Source organism: Meles meles, chromosome 15, assembly GCF_922984935.1.
Source record: "Meles meles chromosome 15, mMelMel3.1 paternal haplotype, whole genome shotgun sequence".
Taxonomy (NCBI): domain Eukaryota; kingdom Metazoa; phylum Chordata; class Mammalia; order Carnivora; family Mustelidae; genus Meles; species Meles meles.
The window spans coordinates 18,518,828-18,538,914 of record NC_060080.1 but is presented as its reverse complement, the minus strand read 5'-3'; the positions used below and the strand labels follow the sequence as shown (position 1 = coordinate 18,538,914).

At 36.4% G+C, this 20,087-nt stretch overlaps 1 protein-coding gene across 4 annotated transcripts in view; it reads left to right on the top strand.

Moving 5' to 3' along the window:
• ATAD2B (ATPase family AAA domain containing 2B) overlaps window positions 1–20,087 on the top strand; it is a 178,561-nt gene that overhangs the window by 109,064 nt on the left and 49,410 nt on the right. For 3 of the 4 annotated variants that reach the window (XM_045978996.1, XM_045978994.1, XM_045978997.1), the window contains exons 20-22: window positions 5,102–5,237; window positions 7,565–7,761; window positions 11,357–11,516. In XM_045978996.1, coding sequence (XP_045834952.1) covers window positions 5,102–5,237; window positions 7,565–7,761; window positions 11,357–11,516 — 493 coding nt within the window. The remainder of the gene's footprint in view (window positions 1–5,101; window positions 5,238–7,564; window positions 7,762–11,356; window positions 11,517–20,087) is intronic. The other variant, XM_045978995.1, reaches the window with a different exon arrangement.

Sequence of the window (20,087 nt, the reverse complement as noted above, 5' to 3'; positions counted from 1 at the left end):
AGTAAGTTTTGTATTTATCAAGTTAGAACCATTGTTTATTCATCAAAAACTTGTTGTGTGCCTGTTGTGTGCAGTGCACTGTCATAATAAGTGAATTTGTTGAAGGCAGGTCCAGTGTCTGTTTTTCTCGTGCTTTCATTCACCATGCTTAGCTGTCTTATGTATACACACATATGGAATACTCACAAACTGATACATATATACATGTACATGTTGCTGGTATGGTTAATCTTTATTGAATGAATGAATGAATAAAATAGGTGAAAAACCAAAAGATAGCCACTGTTCTCTAGTAATTCGAAGTTCAGAGTGGGCCAGCTGGGTGGCTTAGTTGGTTAAGTGTCCAGTTCTTTATTTTGGCTCAATCATGATCTCAGGGTCGTGAGGTCAGGCTCCACACCCAGCTCAGAGTCTGTTTGAGATTCTCTTTCCCTCTCCCTCTGCTCCCTACCCCCATAAATAAAAATATACATATATTTTTTAAAAAAGTGTAGAGGGAAGAGAGACCTGGAAAAAATAATACAGTATGAGGAGTGCTATGATAGTATAGTATGTAAAATTATGTATACGATATTTAAGAAAACAATCCAGGAAAAACTGATAAAGTTAGCTTTATCAAAATTAAATACTTTTAAAAAGACACCATTAAGGAAATGAGAAAACAAGCCACAGACTGGGAAAAAAATATTTCAGATACATCAAATTGCATATCTTGATAAGACTTACATCCAGAATGTATTAGAACTCTCTCAGGGTGCCTGGCTGACACAGTCAGTAGAGAATGCAACTCTTGATCTTGGGGTCATGAGTTCAAGCCCCGCCTGAAAAAGCTGAAAAAAGACTGAAAAAGCAACCCACAGAATGGCAGAAGGTATTTGCAAATCATATATCTGATAAAGGGTTGATATCCAGAGTAAATAAAGAGCTCTGCAACTGAAGAATAAAAACCCAGCCAAACAAACTTTCCCTAAAGGAGCCATATTCTCATGGCCAATAGCATATGAAAAGATATTGAACATCACTAATCAAAAGGGATAACAAATTGAGACCACAATGAGATGTCAGTTCATACCCATTAGGATGGCTGTTATCGTAAAAACAGAAAATGTGGATGCCTGATGGCTCAGTTGATTAAGCAGCCTTGGGCTCAGGTCATGATCCCCGGGTCCTGGAATCCAGTCCCACATCGGGCTCCCTGCTCAGTGGAGAGCCTGCTTCTCCCTCTGCTTGTGCTCCTTCGCTCTCTGTCAAATAAATAAAAATCTTAAAAAACAAACAAATAGAAAATAACTAATGTTGGTCAGGCCCTGAAGAAATTTGAGCCATTGTGTATTGCTGGTAGGAATATAAAATTGCACAGTGTCATTGAAAATAAATTGTACAGTGATTCCTTAAAAAGTTAAACAGAATTATCATATGATCCAACAATTCTGCTTTTGAGCATACACTCAAAAAAAGTGAAAGCAGCGATTCAAACAGGTATTTGTATACCCATGTTCATAGCCGCATTATTCACAATAGCCAAAAGGTAGAAACATACGAATGTCCATCAGCAGATAGCTGGATAAAGAAAATGTGGCATGTTATACTGTATGTATACATACATACAGTATAACATTTTTAGCTTTAAAATGGAAGGAAATTTTAACACAGGCTACAGCGTAGATAAACCTTGAAGACATCATGCTAAGTGAAATAGGCCTGTCACTAAAGGACAAATATGTGATTCCTCTCTCAAAATTCCTAGAGTAGTCATATTCACAGAGATAGAAAGTAGAATGGTGATTGTCAGGGGCTGGGGAAAGGGAGAGAATGGGGTGTCAATATTTACTGGATACAGTATTTCATTTGGGGAGGATGAAAAAGTTTTGGAGTTCGATGGTATGATGGTTGCATAACAATGCAAATATATTTAATGGTACAGGCTGTATAATTAAAAATGATAAAAATGGCAAATTTTATGTTATGACAATTTTACCATAATTAAGGTAAAAAAGACTATAGTTAAGAATTAAATAGACATTTCACTGAAGAAATATTCTCTTGGGCTAATAAAGCATGGGAAAAGATTGTTAATACATTAGTCATTCAGGTATGGGATACCACTGCACAACTACTAGACAGTATTGAGTATTGGCAAAGGATGTTAGAGAAAGTGGAGGCATTATATACTGGTGGTAGAATTGTAAAGCCTGTAGTCATTTTTTGAAAAATTGGCAGTTCTTAAGATGGAAGTCATAAACTTACGATACGACTCAGCATTTCCACTCCTAGGTAACTACAGAAGAGAAATATGTTCTTACAAAGACTTGAATGCAAATGTTCCTACTACCATTATTCATAATAGTGGAAACAGCCCATTATTCAGTCACTGGTGATTGGTGAAACCAAACATTTATATGTACACACAGTGAAATACTGTTCAGCATTAAATGGAATGAACTGATAACGTTCTACAGTGTGGATGAGCTTCAATATATTATGATAAGTGAGAGAAGCTAGAGAACAGACTACATGATACACAATTTCTAGAAAAGGCACATCCCTAGAGACAGTTAAATCAGTGGTTGTTGGGTGGGGAGTGTGAGTGTGAGTAGGGATTGATGGGCATGAGGGTGATCTTTGGAGATAATGGAAATGTTTTAAAACTGACTTGTGATGGTTGCACAACTGAATTAATTTACTAAAAATCATTGAAATTAAAGTTTAATAAGGGGTTTTAGAAGGTGTGCTTGCGTGTATCTGGGAAGGTCAGAGAAAGCATCATCTGGGAAGCATTGGCTTGAGTGGAGGGTTAAAAACAGGGTTAGAGGGACACCTGGGTGGCTCAGTGGGTTAAAGCCTCTGCCTTTGGCTCAGGTCATGATCCCAGGGTCCTGGGATCGAGCCCCGCATCGGGCTCTCTGCTCGGAGGGGAGCCTGCCTCCCCCCTCTCTCTGCTTCCCTCTCTACCTACTTGTGATCTCTGTCAAATAAATAAAATCTTAAAACAAAACAAAACAAAAACAGGGTTAGGAAAGAGTGGATAGCACATATAATCATTGTGAACCAGTGTGAGAAAGCATGATTTCAGGGAGTCATCTGAGGCTTCTTGTCTAGTTGCAGCATGAAATTTGAGGCTGGGAATGTCAGAAGATAAAGCTAGGAGTAAATTTAAAGTGAAATGAGCCTACTTGTAAAGTGATGGATCTAAGCTGTTGGTAATAACCTGGCAAGAGTTTTAGAGTATTATCACAGACTTATTCTTGGTATGCTTTTGTATTCACAAAGTTTAACACAGTGTTGAAAAATGATCAGAATAGAGAGTATTTAAAACTGAGATGAAATGTTTTGCTACTCTTGAACAAAATCCTGGTACTTCTAGGATATTGCATTCTATTTATTTTTCAGGACCCAGTTAATGTTAGCTATTTCTGCTGTATCTCATCTAATGCCTCTTCACCCCTACCTCTTGCAGAGTCTCTTCTGTTTCTCAACAAGTGTTAGGACACTTCTGGTGTGGTACCATAATGCTTTCTTGTGAAACTTTTAAGATCCTTGACAGCAGGAAGTAATTGTATTTCCTTCAAGTTTGTAATGGCAGTATTTGGCATTATATTTAGCACACAATGGGCATTCAGTGGTAAATTTGCTTTGCAGAGTTTTCAAGGAAGGACCAGTGAAGCATAGATCAAAGGGTTGGGGAGAATTTTACATGAAAGTAGTCTACAAAAAAAAAAAAAAAAAAATGGAAGGGCACATGGTGAAATTTTATAAATTCTTAAAGGATTTGGCTTCGTGTTGAGGTAAATAATTCCCCATCCAAATTTTGAATTCTACTTTTCATTGTTTCTTTTCTATGTTAGAATTTTGGAGCTGGGAAAGGCCTTTAGAAATTATGTAATGTAGTTTTTTTTTTTTTACTTCATGATCTTAAGCCAATTACATAAACCTTTCCAAGTTTGTTTTCTGAAGTATAAAATGAAGGACTCCTATATATACTTCATTGTTCTAAAGATTGAAATATTTAGAAATTTTTAGTCTCCAGTAAGTGCTTAGACATAACAAAGAATGAATTATCTGATGTTTATCATAAACGTGTGACTAAATTTGGGCTAGGATCTAATGTTTCGAATTTTGATCCAGTGTTTTCTCATTGTCTCGTAGTTGGTTCTTCTTTCTATATTAGTGACCTTTTCCCATTTTCATTTGCAGTTGCCATTTTGATCTAGGGGAAGGAAATTGCAAACTTTATCATTCATTCCATGCTAATTACACATTAGTATGTCCCAGTCATTGTGGTAGCTGTAGGAAAATGGATGAATAAGGGACAGTCTCAGTTCTCAGGGAGTTTGGTGTCTAGAATTGGAATATAGACCTTCTAGGAAAACATAAAAATTGAAATGTGTAGAATTAATGTGAATGATGTGGAGATTTTAAGCAGCCTGTCTTGCAAGGGGGATGTCTGGGGTCAAAGGCTCTATAGAGGAGGTAAACAAAGGAGAAGTAGGTAATCACCAGTGCAAGGAATTGAGGGATGTGAGAATGACTGGCTTAATATTATTTGGGAGTTTTGTGTGGAAGGTGGTGTTACTGTTCAGCATTCTGGGGAGGAACTGAAGGTTTAGTTTATTTGCAGTGAAACCAGGATTCCGGAAGATGCAGTGGAATAGACTTGGGATGAAAAGGAGCCCAGGAAAGGAAATCACTGAATAGGAAGTACACAGAAATAATGTACAAGAAGGCGGTGTTGTTAGCATCCTTCCAGCTCTCTAGTGTAGATTCTAGGTCATTACTTTCTAGCTCTTAAGCAAGAAGTCCTTTGAAATTTGCCATCTAACTATTATAATTGGTTATGCTTTCTGCTATTATTTGTTGACTCTTCCAGGGATAGAATAATGTATTAATAACTTGGGCAACTGGTCATTCTCCTATTAAGGATTAGACAGTGAGGTTGAAACTCTCAACAGCATAGCCTTAGGACTAGGTTAACTAACCCCACGTGAACCCCACGTGAATTAAAATTAAAGATTGTACTGGAAGTTGAAGAAATTGTAGTTTGGTATAATAAGTATACTTTTAATTGTCTACATATTTAATGTCTTTGTGTGTATGTGTATAGGTTAAATGTATCTTTAGAATACAGTATGAAGAGGTCTTGTATATTCAAAGACCTATTGAAGAAGACAGAAGAAAATTTTTCCAAGAATTGATTCTCAATCAGGCATCAATGGCTCCACCACGGAGGAAACACACTGGTAAAGTTCCTAAAGCCTTTAGGGAAATGGGGGAAGGGGATGGAGAATGGAATTAAGAAATGCCCTTTCTGGACGCCTGCGTGGCTCAGTTGGTTAAGCAACTGCCTTCAGCTCAGGTCATGATCCCGGAGTCCTGGGTTTCAGTCCCACATCGGGTTCCCCTTGCTCTCTGGGGAGCCTGCTTCTTCTCTTCCTCTGCCTGCCACTCCTGCTGTGCTCTCTCTCTCTAATTCTATCAAATAAATAGATTAAATCTTTTTTTAAAAAGCCCTTTCTTGTCACTTAAAAAAAAAGACATTTCTTGTGGAAGTAAAGTCAGTTTTTTAGATTCTGCTCTTTAGATGGACACATTTTCTTTGGATGGAAATTTCTCTTTAGATGGAGAGGTAATTGTGTTTATCTGACTTGAGATTGTGAAGTACAGCGTCATAGTTACAGCTTTACTAACAAGTGACTGTTAATGAAGTCTTATCATTTCAGTTCAGATGCTCTGGTAGATTTCACAATCTGAGGCTCAGAAAGTCTTCCATTCTGTTCTGTTTTACTTAGTTTAAGTACAGAGGACTTGAACAATAATTTTGAGAACACTGGGTGGTGTGCTGATTACTTTGTGGGTCAAGGTAAGTGTGATGGGTCAAGAGATGATCAGAATGTTTGCCTTTTCTGGTTTATTTTTCACATTTTTATTGAGTACCTATTCTGTTAGGTATCTTATGGTAGGCACTTGGAAACCCATCATGACTTTAAGTATTATAATTTTCTTGGATTTGGCTTAGTAGCATAATATTTCAAATTTCAGCCCCTTGACTTAAGTGAGGAATGCATTCTAAGTCGCTTAAGAGACTCTTTCTAGTCTTAAAGATGTATAAAAGATGAGGTCTTCCTTGTAATCTTTCAGCCTCTTTTTGAAAATAGCAATCCTGTTACAAGTTTTTAAGTGTCTTTGCCGTCATTCTATCTTTTATATTTCTCATGTGGTTGTTGGAGGATATTAAATACATTTCCACCCCTTCCGAGTCCTTGCTTTTCTGAACTCTACTTCTGTTTTTTATTATCTTATCCAACACGTCAATCATTTAATTGTTCTTTAGTGACTCATTTCCACAATGAGCATCTATCAAATGGCTGTAGTTGTGGGTTTTTTTCCCCCCTAGAAACCTTGGGAAATTAAATATGGAAGTTACACCTTCTGATTATTGGTTGTTCCCTCCCGTTAATCTAAATAAGTTTTTAAAATATTTCATTATGAAAATGATTCATTTTATCTTGCATATTCCAGATACATTTTGGTCTCATTCATAGATTGAATTTTCTGTGTTAAAGATTAACATAATTCTTTTTCTTTTTGAGTTGCTTCTATTTACTTTCATTTTTCATCTTAGGGGCTATTTAGAAATCAGCTATAATCCTTAAAAGTTTAATCCTGAAATTCAGTGTGATACTGGGAAAGTCTTTTAAGGAATTAGGGAATAATGTGTTTAGGAAAGTTAATACTTTACTTTTTGAGATTTTTTTGTTTGTTTTAGGGTAGATAGTGAATATTATAGATTTTATATATAACACCGTAGACTGGATTTTCTATCTTATTCATGTTCTGGGGATTCTTCTTCTAGTCCCCCCCCCCCTTTTTTTTAAGGGAGAGAGAGGGTAGGGAGGGGCAGAGAGAGAGGGAGAGTCTTGAGCAGGTTCCACTCTGCAGCACAGAGCCCCACACAGGGCTCGATCTCATGATCCTGAGATATGAGCTAAGCTGAAGTCAAGAGTCAGACAGGTAAACGACTGAGCCATCCAGGTGCCCCCAGTTTGTAATTTTTTTTTTGCTCCCTGCACAGGTACATGCCAGTCACTACCCCTACTATGTTGTACTAAGAATATGAATAGAAGACTTGTCTAAAATTAGAACTTTTGGGAGGGGGAAGGATCAGAGAGTGGTTACTTGCCTATTTCACTTTCATGCAAATAAGGCAACCCCATTTTGAGAAGAGGGTTTTTAAACAACTTTGACTTTAAGCAAATCAGCATACAGTTCTTCATCTAAAGATATTTTTGTTGATTTGAAATATTTCTAGTAAGTTTTATGTAAATCATATTTCAGAATCAAATTATTTAAAATCAAAATCATATCATTTGCCATTTAAAGGAGTCCTACTATGAATTGTTGTATTAAATCTATTCTCTAATGTACTGTTACTTTCCATTCACATTTTTACTTACTGAGTTTACAGGTGGTTTGTATGTACTTGGAATTCTTTTTTGAATGAATGACAGAAAAATAATTGCTGTCCTGGATCTGTTGGAATCTTAACATTTTCTTCTATTTTCTTTAGGTCTTTGTGCTATGGAAGTGCTTCCCCTTGCACTACCTTCTCCACCTCGTCAGTTATCAGAATCAGAAAAAAACCGGATGGAGGACCAGGAGGAAAATACTTTAAGAGAGTTGCGGTTGTTTCTCAGGGATGTAACCAAGAGGCTGGCCACAGATAAACGCTTTAACATCTTCAGCAAACCGGTGGATATTGAAGAGGTCTTGTTTCAGTAGTGTGCAAACAGTGAAGTTGAACTGGCTAAAAGAAAAAAATGTTGACATCTTTTTTTGGAAGGAAAAAAAACAAAGGCATGGATGAATATTACCCCTAGCCTGTAAAATTTTAATCCATGTGATAACTACCGATGTCATCAGCAAAAATCTGGTGACTTTTGGATGAAAATAGTGACCAATTTGTATGTCCTCTTAATTAGTATTGATCTTTGTGATCTCTATCTCTTCTGTTTAAGAAGAGGATTAAAAGTTACTTTAGTGGAATGTCCATACTAGACTATTTTTATTCCAGGATAAATCTTGCTCTTAAAAAGTATATTGGTGTTAACCAACCAATACTAATTAATTTTGGCATTTTCCAAATCATGTATACCTTAGTGAAAGTGGTGGCAAAGAAACCTGAAATTTATCTTTCATATTTTGGAAATGCCTGTGACTAAAAGATGCTGTTTGAAGTTAAGTATATTCTATGTAACTAAAATTGTTTTTCCCTGTAAGGATTTTCTCTGCTCCCAGTGGAAAATTTCTCACTTTTTATGTGTATTGTTTTGTGTCCTTGTGGGAGCATGGTTTGTGATGATAAGAAAAGAAATTTTCCATTTGGAATCTACTATAATGATGTAGATGAAATTTTTTTTGTTTTGTTTTGTTTTGTTTTTGTTTTTGTTTTTTTTATCCTGGGATAATATAGTGTGTGGATGAACACAATACAGTCTTTACTGATCTTCTTATAGTTCAGACTCCATGTTTGAACAGCTTTGGTGTTGTTGGTTTTAAGTTTTCTCTTCCATCTTTTTTTTTTTTTTTTAATTTGAATTATGAAATGATTCATAGTTTAATGTTGCGTCCTTGTGAAATCTGTGCTTTTGGACCTGAGCAGATTCCTTTGGAATCATTACGTCATCTATGACTGGAAAGAATAAGCTAGCATTATGGTTTTTTTTCCCCCTCTGAAGGTAGCTATTTTTCCATTTTTGGTTTTTGTTTGTTTTTTGGAGTAAAGGGACTGTCTGTAACTTTATTTGTATATATTTATCCACAATACATAGTTTTATCCATTGATCCTTTTAACAACCTCACAAGGTCATTATTATTCCTGTGTTGCAGCTCAGGAAACTGAGGCTCCCAGGCAAGCGACATAGCCAAGACTGAAAGGTTTTTTGAAATTCAAAGTCCACATTCCTTACATTATATCACAGCTATACCTTAAATCTTTTTCTACTGAAAGGACAGGAATTGCCTAATTTGCTTTAGCAATTAATACATAACATTTTACATTTTTGGAACCTTTTTTCCCCCTCTTAGTGTTACCAGATAATCTTAAAATTGTCAGCCTACTTTAAAGATTATTTTAGATGTTTATTTTTATTTCAAATTGGGTATGGGTCTCTGACACTTAAAATTTTTCTTTTTTAAAGATTTTATTTATTTACTTGACAGAGAGAGACAGTAAGAGAGGGAAAACAAGCAGGGTGAGTGGAAGAGAGAGGAGAAGGCCCCCCACCAAGCTGGGAGCCTGACGCAGGGCTTGATCCCAAGATCCTGGGATCATGACCTGAGCTGAAGGCAGAAGCTTAACAACTGAGCCACACAGGTGCCACTCTGACACTTAATTGATAAGGACTTGACCCCAAGTCAACTTCCTCAACTGGGAGTGAACCAATTTTGCCCTTCCCCCAGAGAACTCTCTTTCATTCTAAACAGAAGAAATGATCAGATTTCAAATGCCATCTATGGTAGAATAAAAATTTTATAAAGGGTGGTAAGGCATTGGAAGGGGATAGAAAATGTTGATAGATAAAACTTATCTTCAAGGGTTATGTTTTCTTATTTTCTGTTTTATTCTTTTTTTTTACATTCATTCTGCTACTGGTTCTTTGCTCTTAAAGCTGAAAACATAGAGGTCTCTCTGAAGCATGAGGGGGAAACAAGATAATCTTTTTTTTTTTTTTTTTAACATTTTATTTATTTGAAAGAGAGCAGGGGTAGGGGGGTGAGGGAGGGAAGGGGTAAAGGGAGAGGAAGAAGCAGACTCCCTGCTGAGCAGGGAGCTGGAGTCAGGCTTATCCCAGGACTCCTAGATCATGACCTGATCCAAAGGCAGATGCTTAACCAACTGAGCCATCCAGGTGCCACACAAGATAATATTTAAATAACCTAAAAAATAAAAATTTATATTCAGATAATGAATTTGACATGTCTAAAAACTTTATGGAATTCCAAAGCAGACTTCAGAGAAAACAGAAGTTTAGAAAATAAACATTGGACTTAAAATTAGATATTGGAGCAAAAATTTTATAATCTTTAATAATGTAAATTTTTAGAAAATGTGTAATAGAGAGTGAGAGAGAAAATGAGCATGAGTGGAGGGGCAGGGCAGAGAGAGAGGGAGAAGCAGATACTTAACCAACTGAGCCACCGAGGCACCCCCAATAATATAAATTTTTTTTTAGTGCTTTGCAGTTAATAAACAGTTTCCATATGTACACAAGGCATGCCAAATGCCAGAACCAGGAATCTAAAATATCTTCTGAGCTCTTATTTGTTCAGTATAGCTTCACTGCCTCCCCTATAAAGACATTTTCAGCTCCTAGAAATTAAAAAATTATCACATGCCCACACAGTTACTTAAAAATTTAAAAAAATGTATAAAATATGTATATGTTTGTGTGTGTGTATTTACAATGGAGAAAAAGTAACCTTTATTTTCATAGAACAGAAATTATCCTAGATCCAGAATTTGGTCCTGGATTAATTAGATGTTTCTAAGACTGCTTTTATATCAAACCTGATTACTTGATTTGAGATTTGCATTGGGGGAGGCAATAGGTAGATAGGTTGGTAGAGCTTTCTTAGTGGCCGAATGTTACAAAGCATTGGGCAAATCCTGACTTACCACCTCCTATTTTGGGTTATATCCCAGAAAGTTGGCACATAGAGCACGTTTGCTTGCGAATTCATTTATCGTTAGGGAAGTCCAAGCAAAATTTTACTAGTCATTGAAGGCAGTACTTATTTTTGTTGTATAATTGACTCAGAATGTTTGTAATGACTCCAAAGGAGCAGAAAACACTTTCCATGAAATGATTCACCCTGGAAAATGGGAAAGAAAAAATTTTTTTGTTTAAAGATATTAAAGAGATTTACCAGAGAACTTCTTTAGTAATATGAAAAATCTATGTTTCTTAATTTCCTTCAAAAAATTTCTTGAAGTAATATTTACTGATACTTGCTAGGTGCTTTTACGAATACGTTTTCTTCTCAGGTAGCTCCAAAGGATCGGGGTGGGGGGAAAAGCTGACAAAATTGACTTTATATTTCAAAATGAGAAACATTTCAGTATTGATTTAGATATGACTTGAAACCAAAGCTTTTCATGGAAAGTTGACGTCAAATTAGTAACTTTAGTAGTATAAATTGTTCTATAACTTTATCCTTATTTGTAATTTTTAAGATATTTAGATTTAATTTTTTTAGTATATGTGCTGCCGAAGCGAGCACTTTAGATTTAATTTTTAAATAACCATATGGTTTTGTGTTTTTCTGAGTAATTTTCATTAAAATATCCTCTTTGTTTTAGGTTTCAGATTATCTTGAAGTAATCAAGGAACCAATGGATTTATCAACAGTAATAACTAAAATTGATAAGCATAATTACCTGACTGCTAAGGATTTTCTGAAAGATATTGACCTCATCTGTAGCAATGCTCTAGAGTACAATCCAGATAAGGACCCAGGAGGTAAGGAGGCTCTGGGCGAGATTCACTTTGGTGATCAATAAGAAGATAGTTGAAAGTGTAAATACTAAAGCATGCCCATGTTTAGGTAGATAAATTAGTTTTAAGGACATATTATTGTATTTAGAAACTTCTTTATGAGGAACTCATATTAAATAATGGATTTAAATTAGGATTTTATATTTTAGGTATTCTGTTCAGTGTTTAGTTTTTACTTTTTGTACTTAGATTCTTATTTTGTTCAGGTAGGGTGGAAAACTGAGTAATTGAGAATTGAATGTGAAATTTATTTGTTTAGTAAACACCAGTGCTGATAAACACTGGGAATTCCAAATTGATGGGAACTCATTATAGGATAAGTTTATATAGTAAAAGACCCCTTTAGGTAGACAGTGTGTATTCAGTCAATTGTGGGTATTTTTAATGTTATTTTATTGTTTTGTTCCTAATCCTGCCCTGTACTCAAATCTCTAGTCCCAGATCTTTGAGTGCCCTCCAGGAAGGACCTCTAGGAACATATCTGTAGTTAAAACAAGATGAATTGACTGATTCCTTGTAACACGAAAGAATATATATCATATGGAACTATATGGGATTTGTGCTGAGGATTTTGGAGAGGATTTAAGAAAGTCGGGCATTGTAGTAGATTGGATGCTCTTAGGAAGTGGGGGTAATTTTGTGATTAGGTATTTTAAGAACCTGAAAGGCAAAGAATGGAGCAAGGCTAAAACTGGGATGGGGAAAGAAGAAAAAGTCGTTCATATTATCCAAGATAGGGTTATATTTGGTTATTTTTGTAGCTAGGACAATGTTCATGCTTTTGTCTATGTTTAGATACGATTATGGAGTGCTCTTGATTTTATCTTGATTCATCATGGTCACCAAGTGGCCTTTTCTGATGCTGTGTTCTTAAAATTGTTTATGTTTAATATGAGTACACCAAGGCCAGCTGATGGTGCCTGGCCAGTTTCCAGCTGACAGAGACTGTTATTCTTTCTCTCACTCTGCTGAGAATTCTGTTTCTTCAACTGGTGATAGACAATTAAGATGCTTTTTACTTCTTAAACATTGATTTAACTTTCAGTTATCTCAAGATAGTTAGAATATAGTTTCTGCCTTGCTTCTGTATTCATGGGCAGTAGTTCTTAGGCCACTTGTTAGAATGACCTGGATTTCTCACTTTCACATGACATTAGGTGTTTCTCATCTAAATTTAGATCATAGCATGTCATATACCCTAATTCCAAGTTTAGAGGCAGAATAACATTTTGCATAGCTGTTCTTAAGCTTTGTATTAGGACATTTGCCTCTTGTTTGTTTTTGTTTCTTCTGCTTCGTTTTGACTTTTTATTATATATGTTGTATAGAAAAATTTCTAGAGATTAAAAAACAAAGAAGATAATTAAAGTAACTTGTAATTCCATTACCCTGTGTTCTTTCTCTCTCACATACACAGATATATTGTATATGGAATACATACATGCATAATATTTTTACTAAGATGAGAACATAATTTTTGTGAACTTTGTCATTCATATAGTATTTTGTGAAAAGTTTGAGTTAATATATTTCTGCGACATTATTGTAATCACGTAGATGTACTGTTGTAACTAATACCCTGTTGTTGGACATACTAGAGTTTTTAGTTTTTTTCCTCTGTTATAACACTGATGAATATCTCTGTAACATAAATTTTATGCACATCCCTGTTTCCTTAGAATGAATTTTTTTTTCTTAGAATGAATTTCTTAAAGTGAAATTTCTGAATCAAGGAATATATATCTATATCTACATATAGATATAGATATCTTCCTTCTAAGGCTTTTAATCTGTACTGTTAAATTTTTCTTTTCTTTTTTTATTTTTTAAAGATTTTTATTTATTTATTTGACAGACAGAGATCACAAGTAGGCAGAGAGGCAGGCAGAGAGAGAGAGGAGGAAGCAGGCTACCCGCTTGAGCAGAGAGCCTGACGCGGGGCTCGATCCCAGGACCCTGAGACCATGACCTGAGCCGAAGGCAGAGGCTTTAACCCACTGAGCCACCCAGGCGCCCCTGTACTGTTAAATTTTTCCCACAATTTTGTTTTCTTTTACCAGCAGCATCAGGGCCATTGTTAGCCAGTATAACAATTTTGTGCGAGCGAGAGAATCATCTTCTTCTATGTAGATGGCGTCCTGCAACCGGACCACAGTTTGGGTAGTGAAGAATGGGCTGGATGTCAGCTTCATTTAATTTCTTTGCTGGGGCCCTTGGTGAGGGTACAGTCTGCACAAATGTGTATAGTATCCTTGATCAAAGTATGAAAGTACATGAGTGCCTACATTGTGTCTTAGTTTTCAAGATACAGAGGTTGCTGAAACTGTAGGAAGTAGTAAGAGCTTGGGCTTTGGATTTATACCTACGTGTTAGTCCCAGTTCTGCTATTACCTAGTTCATTAACATCATCGAGTTTAGTCCTTCACATTTTAGTATCCCTGTCAGCAAAATAGGGATAATTGAAGTATTCTTCTCATTGGGGTGGTTGTATGGGTTAAATGAGAAAATATATTAGGTTAAATCTTACAGAACTACCGTTGTCATATGGTTCAACCTAAATATATTAAGCCCTTAGCATAATGCCTGAGACATGTTAAGTGTTCCATAGAGGTTAGTAGTTCATATTTTTATTTTTGTTATCATCATTACTTTATTTAAATTGTGCCTTAATTTTTCATAAAGTCGTTGATTAGCGGGTACCTGTGTATTAAATTCCCTGGACCACATTTAGGAAAAAATCTAGGGACTGATAGTGAAAAATAAATTTGAATGGTTAGTGAAAGCCAGTTGAGGTCATTCCAAATTTACCGCTCATGTTACTTAATTATAACCACGTTGGGTTAATCATAAAGGTCAGTCTGGTCAATTCAGATTTTTCACACTATGTTACTTAATTATAACCACATTGAAATAATACTACCTTTGAGGAAGAAACCATGGTTTTTGGTGCATAATAAGCTTTTCCTATCTGATGGAGTTGTATAATCAAAGAATAAGGCTCTATCTCACAGAGTTGACATGGTACACTTATAACTTTCTTTCTTCACTGTTTTAGATGCAAAGAGTGTGATACAATTCAAAAGCATGACTTTGGCTCTTAGATTATTTCGTATCTTTAAGTTAAGAGGCTTATTTTTTTCTTAGCAGCAGAACCACTTGTTTTGTATTAGGAAAACAACCTCAGGGTCCGTTGTGTAGCAAGTGGAAATTACATGAGTGTTGTATTACTTTTCCAAGCTCCCATGAGTATTTGGAAGCTTACAGTGTTTTGCAGAACTCTTGGCCATTTGGGAAAAAAACTAGCATATACATAGAAGACAAAAGCCAGTATTTTGAAAGCTATCCATGTTGCCTAAGTGTTTACCCAGATTCTCTCCCTTGAGGATGATGTGGACTAGTTCTAAATCTAACTAGTATGTCAGATATTTGACCCTAATTATTATCTTATATATCTGTATATGTTAAGCCATTCCCCATTCTTTGTCTTGTAGACATCACATTCTCTAGCCCCCAGTCTCATTCACAAACAGACCATTATTGAGCTCATTTTGCTGAAAGTTCAGACTTAGTCTTGTAGTCTTCTCAGAATCTTCTGTTTTGTACCAGTTTGCAATAAAACTCACAGCTTTACCCTAGCTTTTGGAGCCCTCAGTGGGATGTGCTTCAGCCAAACCCATTCATATTTTCTTTTTTTTTTTTTTTTAAGATTTTATTTGTTTATTTGACACAGAGAGAGAGAGATCGCAAGTAGGCAGAGAGGCAGGCAGAGAGAGAGGGGGAAGCAGGCTCCCTGCCGAGAGAGAGCCTTCTGCAGGGCTTGATCCCAGGACCCTGAGACCATGACCTGAGCCAAAGGCAGAGGCTTAACCCATGAGCCACCCAGGCCCCCCAGGCCCCCCACCCATTCATATTTTCTGTTAGTGTTTGTTAGTAACATGTACTAGTTACTGAACCGGGTGCTTAGAATACAAAGATGATTGTGACAGTCCTTGCCTCTTATAGTAGAGATACTCAGATGTAATACATTTGAATAATTGCTCTGTGGCAGACATTATGCTGTGTGTTACGGTATTAGTTTGAGAGAGTTTCCATAACAAAGTGCTATAGACTAAAAGAGGCTTAAAGAACAGAAATTAATTTTCTTACAGTTCTGAAGGCTCAAAGTCCAAAATGAAAGTGTCAGCAGGTTTGGTTTTTTTGAGGCGTCTCTTCGGCTTGCAGATGGCTACCTTCTTGCTGTGCCCTCACGTGGTCATTTCTCTATGTGCACAGACTCTTGGTGTCTCTTTATCCAAATTTCCTCTTCTTATATAAGGACACAGACTGGATTAGGGCCTATTCATACAACCTTATTTTACCTTAATTATCTCTTTAAAGGCCCTACTTATTTTTATTTATTTTTTTAAAGATTTATTTATTAGAGAGAGAATGAGAGAGCAAGAATGAATGGGAGAGGAACAGAGGGAGAGGGAAAGCAGAACCCCCCCCACCCCCCCACCCCGGTGCTCAATCCCAGGACCCTGAGAACGTTACCTGAGCCAAAATCAAGAGTCGGATGCTTAACCGACTGAGCTACCCAGGTGCCCCTGCAATTATAATAGGTTATTAAGGTATAGAGATAGCATAGAGGTGGCAATTACAAATTTTGTCTTGAAGTGACCACAGATGATTATAATGCAGTTTTATAAGGTCTCTGTTAGAAATATGTACACAGTGTGAATAGAGCACAGAGGAGAAGACACTACCCAGAAATGACTAAGGTTAGGAAGGGCATTCATTCCAGGCTGAGAGAAGTAGTGTACAAAATTATAAAAAGAAAGTGAATGTGGCTGGAGAATAGGGTGGGATAGTGTGGAATAGCATGGAAGAATGAATGAAAATGAATTGATTCCCCTTCTCACCAAGTCTCCATTTACTGAGAACACCCATGTATGAGATACTCTCTTATGGATAAATTGTGGTCAGTGCTGGAAATGTACAGCTCTGGCCTGGAAGATGCCTAAAGCCTATGTAGTAGGCTTAGTGAGATTGAACTCAGAGGGCTTAGTGACGGATTGATTAGATGTGACCAACAGAAATCGAGAATGACTTCTGAGTTTGTGGTCTGAGTGGTTAAAGGACTATGAGAAGGAAACCAGTGGAGGAACAGGGTGATGGGCATTATGCTATATTTAATTTTGGACGTGTTAGTATGAGTTAACTTTTGGTACACTCAAATAAAACACATATTGCAGAGTAGTAGTTGTGTATACAGTTCTGGAGCTTGGGAGACATTTGGGGGAAAAAGGTGGTTGGAGTTATCAGCGTGTAGGAGTGAATGAGATCATAGAGGTGGTATACAGGATGAGAAGAGAGAGAAGCCTAGGAGGAATCCTCTCCTAGGAAATTTAGGTCCCATTTCTCAGTATAGGTCGAGTCTTACTGTTGGAACTTACGGTACCTTTGTTAAATGTATTTCCCCTCTTGGGAGTGTATACAGCTTTTTCTTTGTAAACCAGTTTTATTGAGGTGTAAGTTACATAGAGTACATTGTTTTTTAAAACTACATGTATCTTTTAAAATCCACTTACCCTTCAAGGAATATTAAAAGCTACATTCATGAAAATGTTTTTGTTTTTTTTAATATCCTTCCAGTTATAAGTAATCCCTTCATCTTGGAATTATAGCACTGTGTAACTTTTCTGAGACACTTTTACCTACTTCTCCACCACCTGCTCCCTTGCCCTGAGGTGGTTACTTGTTCACATATCCTTATACCTTGTGTTCGACTCTAAGCTGATTGGGAACAGGATCTGTACAGGTGTATGTATGGAACATGTTTTTAATAAAAGTGGCCAATGAGTAAATTTCATCGATTGTTCTCTTGTTAGGTACTAACTGAAGGAGTTTCAAATTACATAGAAATTATAAAGTGGAGACATGATAAAATAATGGAGAAACGAGCCAGTAAATACATGAAATATCTTTTTTATGAAATAATTTGAGATGAAAAATTATCCCATAAAAATTAGTTTTGCTTAAAATGTTAATCTTTCTTAATAATTTTATGGGAAAAGGACAGCTAATGTACTTCTGTTTGCCAAAATACAAAAGATACACTGATGCATTGGTAATAGTTACTACATTCATAAAAGCAGTGATTCTTTTTTAAAATTTTATTTTATTTAAATTCAGTTAATTAACATATGGTATATTATTAGTTTCAGAAGTAGAGGTCATTGATTCATCAATTGTATATAATACCCAGTGGTCATTATATGCTGATCACAGTTACCCTAATCCCCCACCTACCTCCCCTCAACAGCCCTCAGTTTGTTTCTTGTAGTTAAGAGTTTCTTATGGTTTGTCTCCTTCTGTGATTTCATCTTGTTTTATTTTTCCCTCCCTTCCCCTCTATGCTCCTCTATTTTGTTTCTTAAAGTTCACGTGTGAGTGAAGTCATATGATAATTGTCTTTCTCTGATTGAATTACTTTGCATTATACTTCTAGCATTATACCCTCTAGTTCTCCGCATGGTGGAATGGTAAGATTTCTTTTTTCTTTCTTTTTTTTTTTTTTTGATGACTGAGTAATATTCTATTTTACACACACACACACACACACACACACACACACACACACCACATCTTCTTTATCCATTCATCTATTGATGGACGTCTGGGCTCTTTCCACAGTTTGACTATTGTGGACATTGCTGTGACAAGCATTGGGGGGCAATTGAAGGGGGTCCCTTCAAATCACTGTGTTTGTAGCCTTTGGATAAATAGTAGTGCAGTTCCCAGGTCATAGAGTAGTTCTGTTTTTAACTTTTTAAGGAACCTCCATATTGTTTTCCAGAGTGCCTGTACCAGCTTGCATTCTCACCAACAGTGTAAGAGGGTTTCCCTTTCTCTGCATCCTTGTCAACATCTCTTGTTTCCTGACTTGTTATTTTAACTATTCTGACTGGTGTGAGGTGGTATCTCATTGAGGTTTTTGTTTTGTTTTGTTTTTAAAGATTTTATTTATTTATTTGACAGGGAGAGAGAGAGATCACAAGTAGGCAGAGAGGCAGACAGAGAGAGAGGGGGAAGCAGGCTCCCTGCTGAGCAGAGAGCCCGATGTGGGGCTCGATCCCAGGACCCTGGGATCATGACCTGACCCGGAGGCAGAGGCTTTAACCCACTGAGCCACCCAGGTGCCCCCTCATTGAGGTTTTGATTTGTATTTCCCTGATGCTGAGTGATGTTGAGCATTTTTTCATGTGTCTGTTGGCCATTTGTATGTTTTCTCTGGAAAAATGGCTCTTCATGTCTTCTGCCCATTTCTTGACAGGATTATTTGTTTTTTGGGTGTTGAGAAAAGTAGTAATGCTATTAATTTTATAGATGCTCATCAGTTTGCCCCCAAAATGTAGGTGGTCTTACCTTTATTTTATAGATACAAGGGGGTTGAGGCTCAGAGGTTATGTACTTAGTGTGCATATCCACAAATCTTGTATGGCACAACTGAATAGATTGAGTTCTGTCCTCAGAGCCAGTGTGTGCGGTTTTTTTGTTGTGCTTATGTTACTTTCATATTACATGGATTTTCAGATTCTTAAGATCATAAAGTATGAGACAAAAGAAGTAGTAAATACATAACATATTTTAAAACAAGGATTTTAAGTCTGATGTCCATGAGAGTCTATAGAACAACATCTGAAATTGTATACTTGTGTAATTTTTCATTTTTATCACATGCCTATAACGATCTAAGATTATTCCCTCCCACCTTTTAAAAAAGTTGAAGTTTGGGGGCGCCTGGGTGGCTCAGTGGTTTAAGCCGCTGCCTTCGGCTCAGGTCATGATCTCAGGGTCCTGGAATTGAGTCCCGCGTCGGGCTCTCTGCTCAGCAGGGAGCCTGCTTCCCTCTCACTCTCTCTGCCTGCCTCTCTGCCTACTTACGATCTCTCTCTGTCAAATTAAAAAAAAAAAAATTAAAAAAAAAAAAGTTGAAGTTTGAAGACATGACATCTGTTCTGGTTTTAATGTTCTATAAGCTTATGATTCTTTGCTGTGTATAAACATAGACACAATTCTAAGCTAAGGATGATTAAAAATAATTACAATGATAGGCACCTGAAAAATACTATTTCCTCATAAATGCAGATGCTCTTTAGAATAAATTCCTTATCCTTCAGACCAGTGGGAAGTTTTTATGGTTCTTTTTTTCATTCATGCGTTCATTCATTCATTCATTCATTTCCCATTTAAGTGTGGATGGAATATGGGTGGGAGGCATACATTTAAAAAGAAAGACCACTGAGTTATTTTAGAGTGATAATGTGCCAGATACGTGGCTTTATATTTTCACTTATCTCTTTCTTAGCTTTTTCAAGCTGGGGTAGAAAACCAGTGGCAGAAAGTTGTGGTATCACATGCACCACAAACATTGTATTACCACCTCGAAAGTACATGTGTAGTAGCTAAAATTTGGAACAACTTAAAACTTCTAACAGAGCAATAGTTTTGAAAATTAGGGTACATCCTAGTTTGGATTTTTGCACAGCGTTA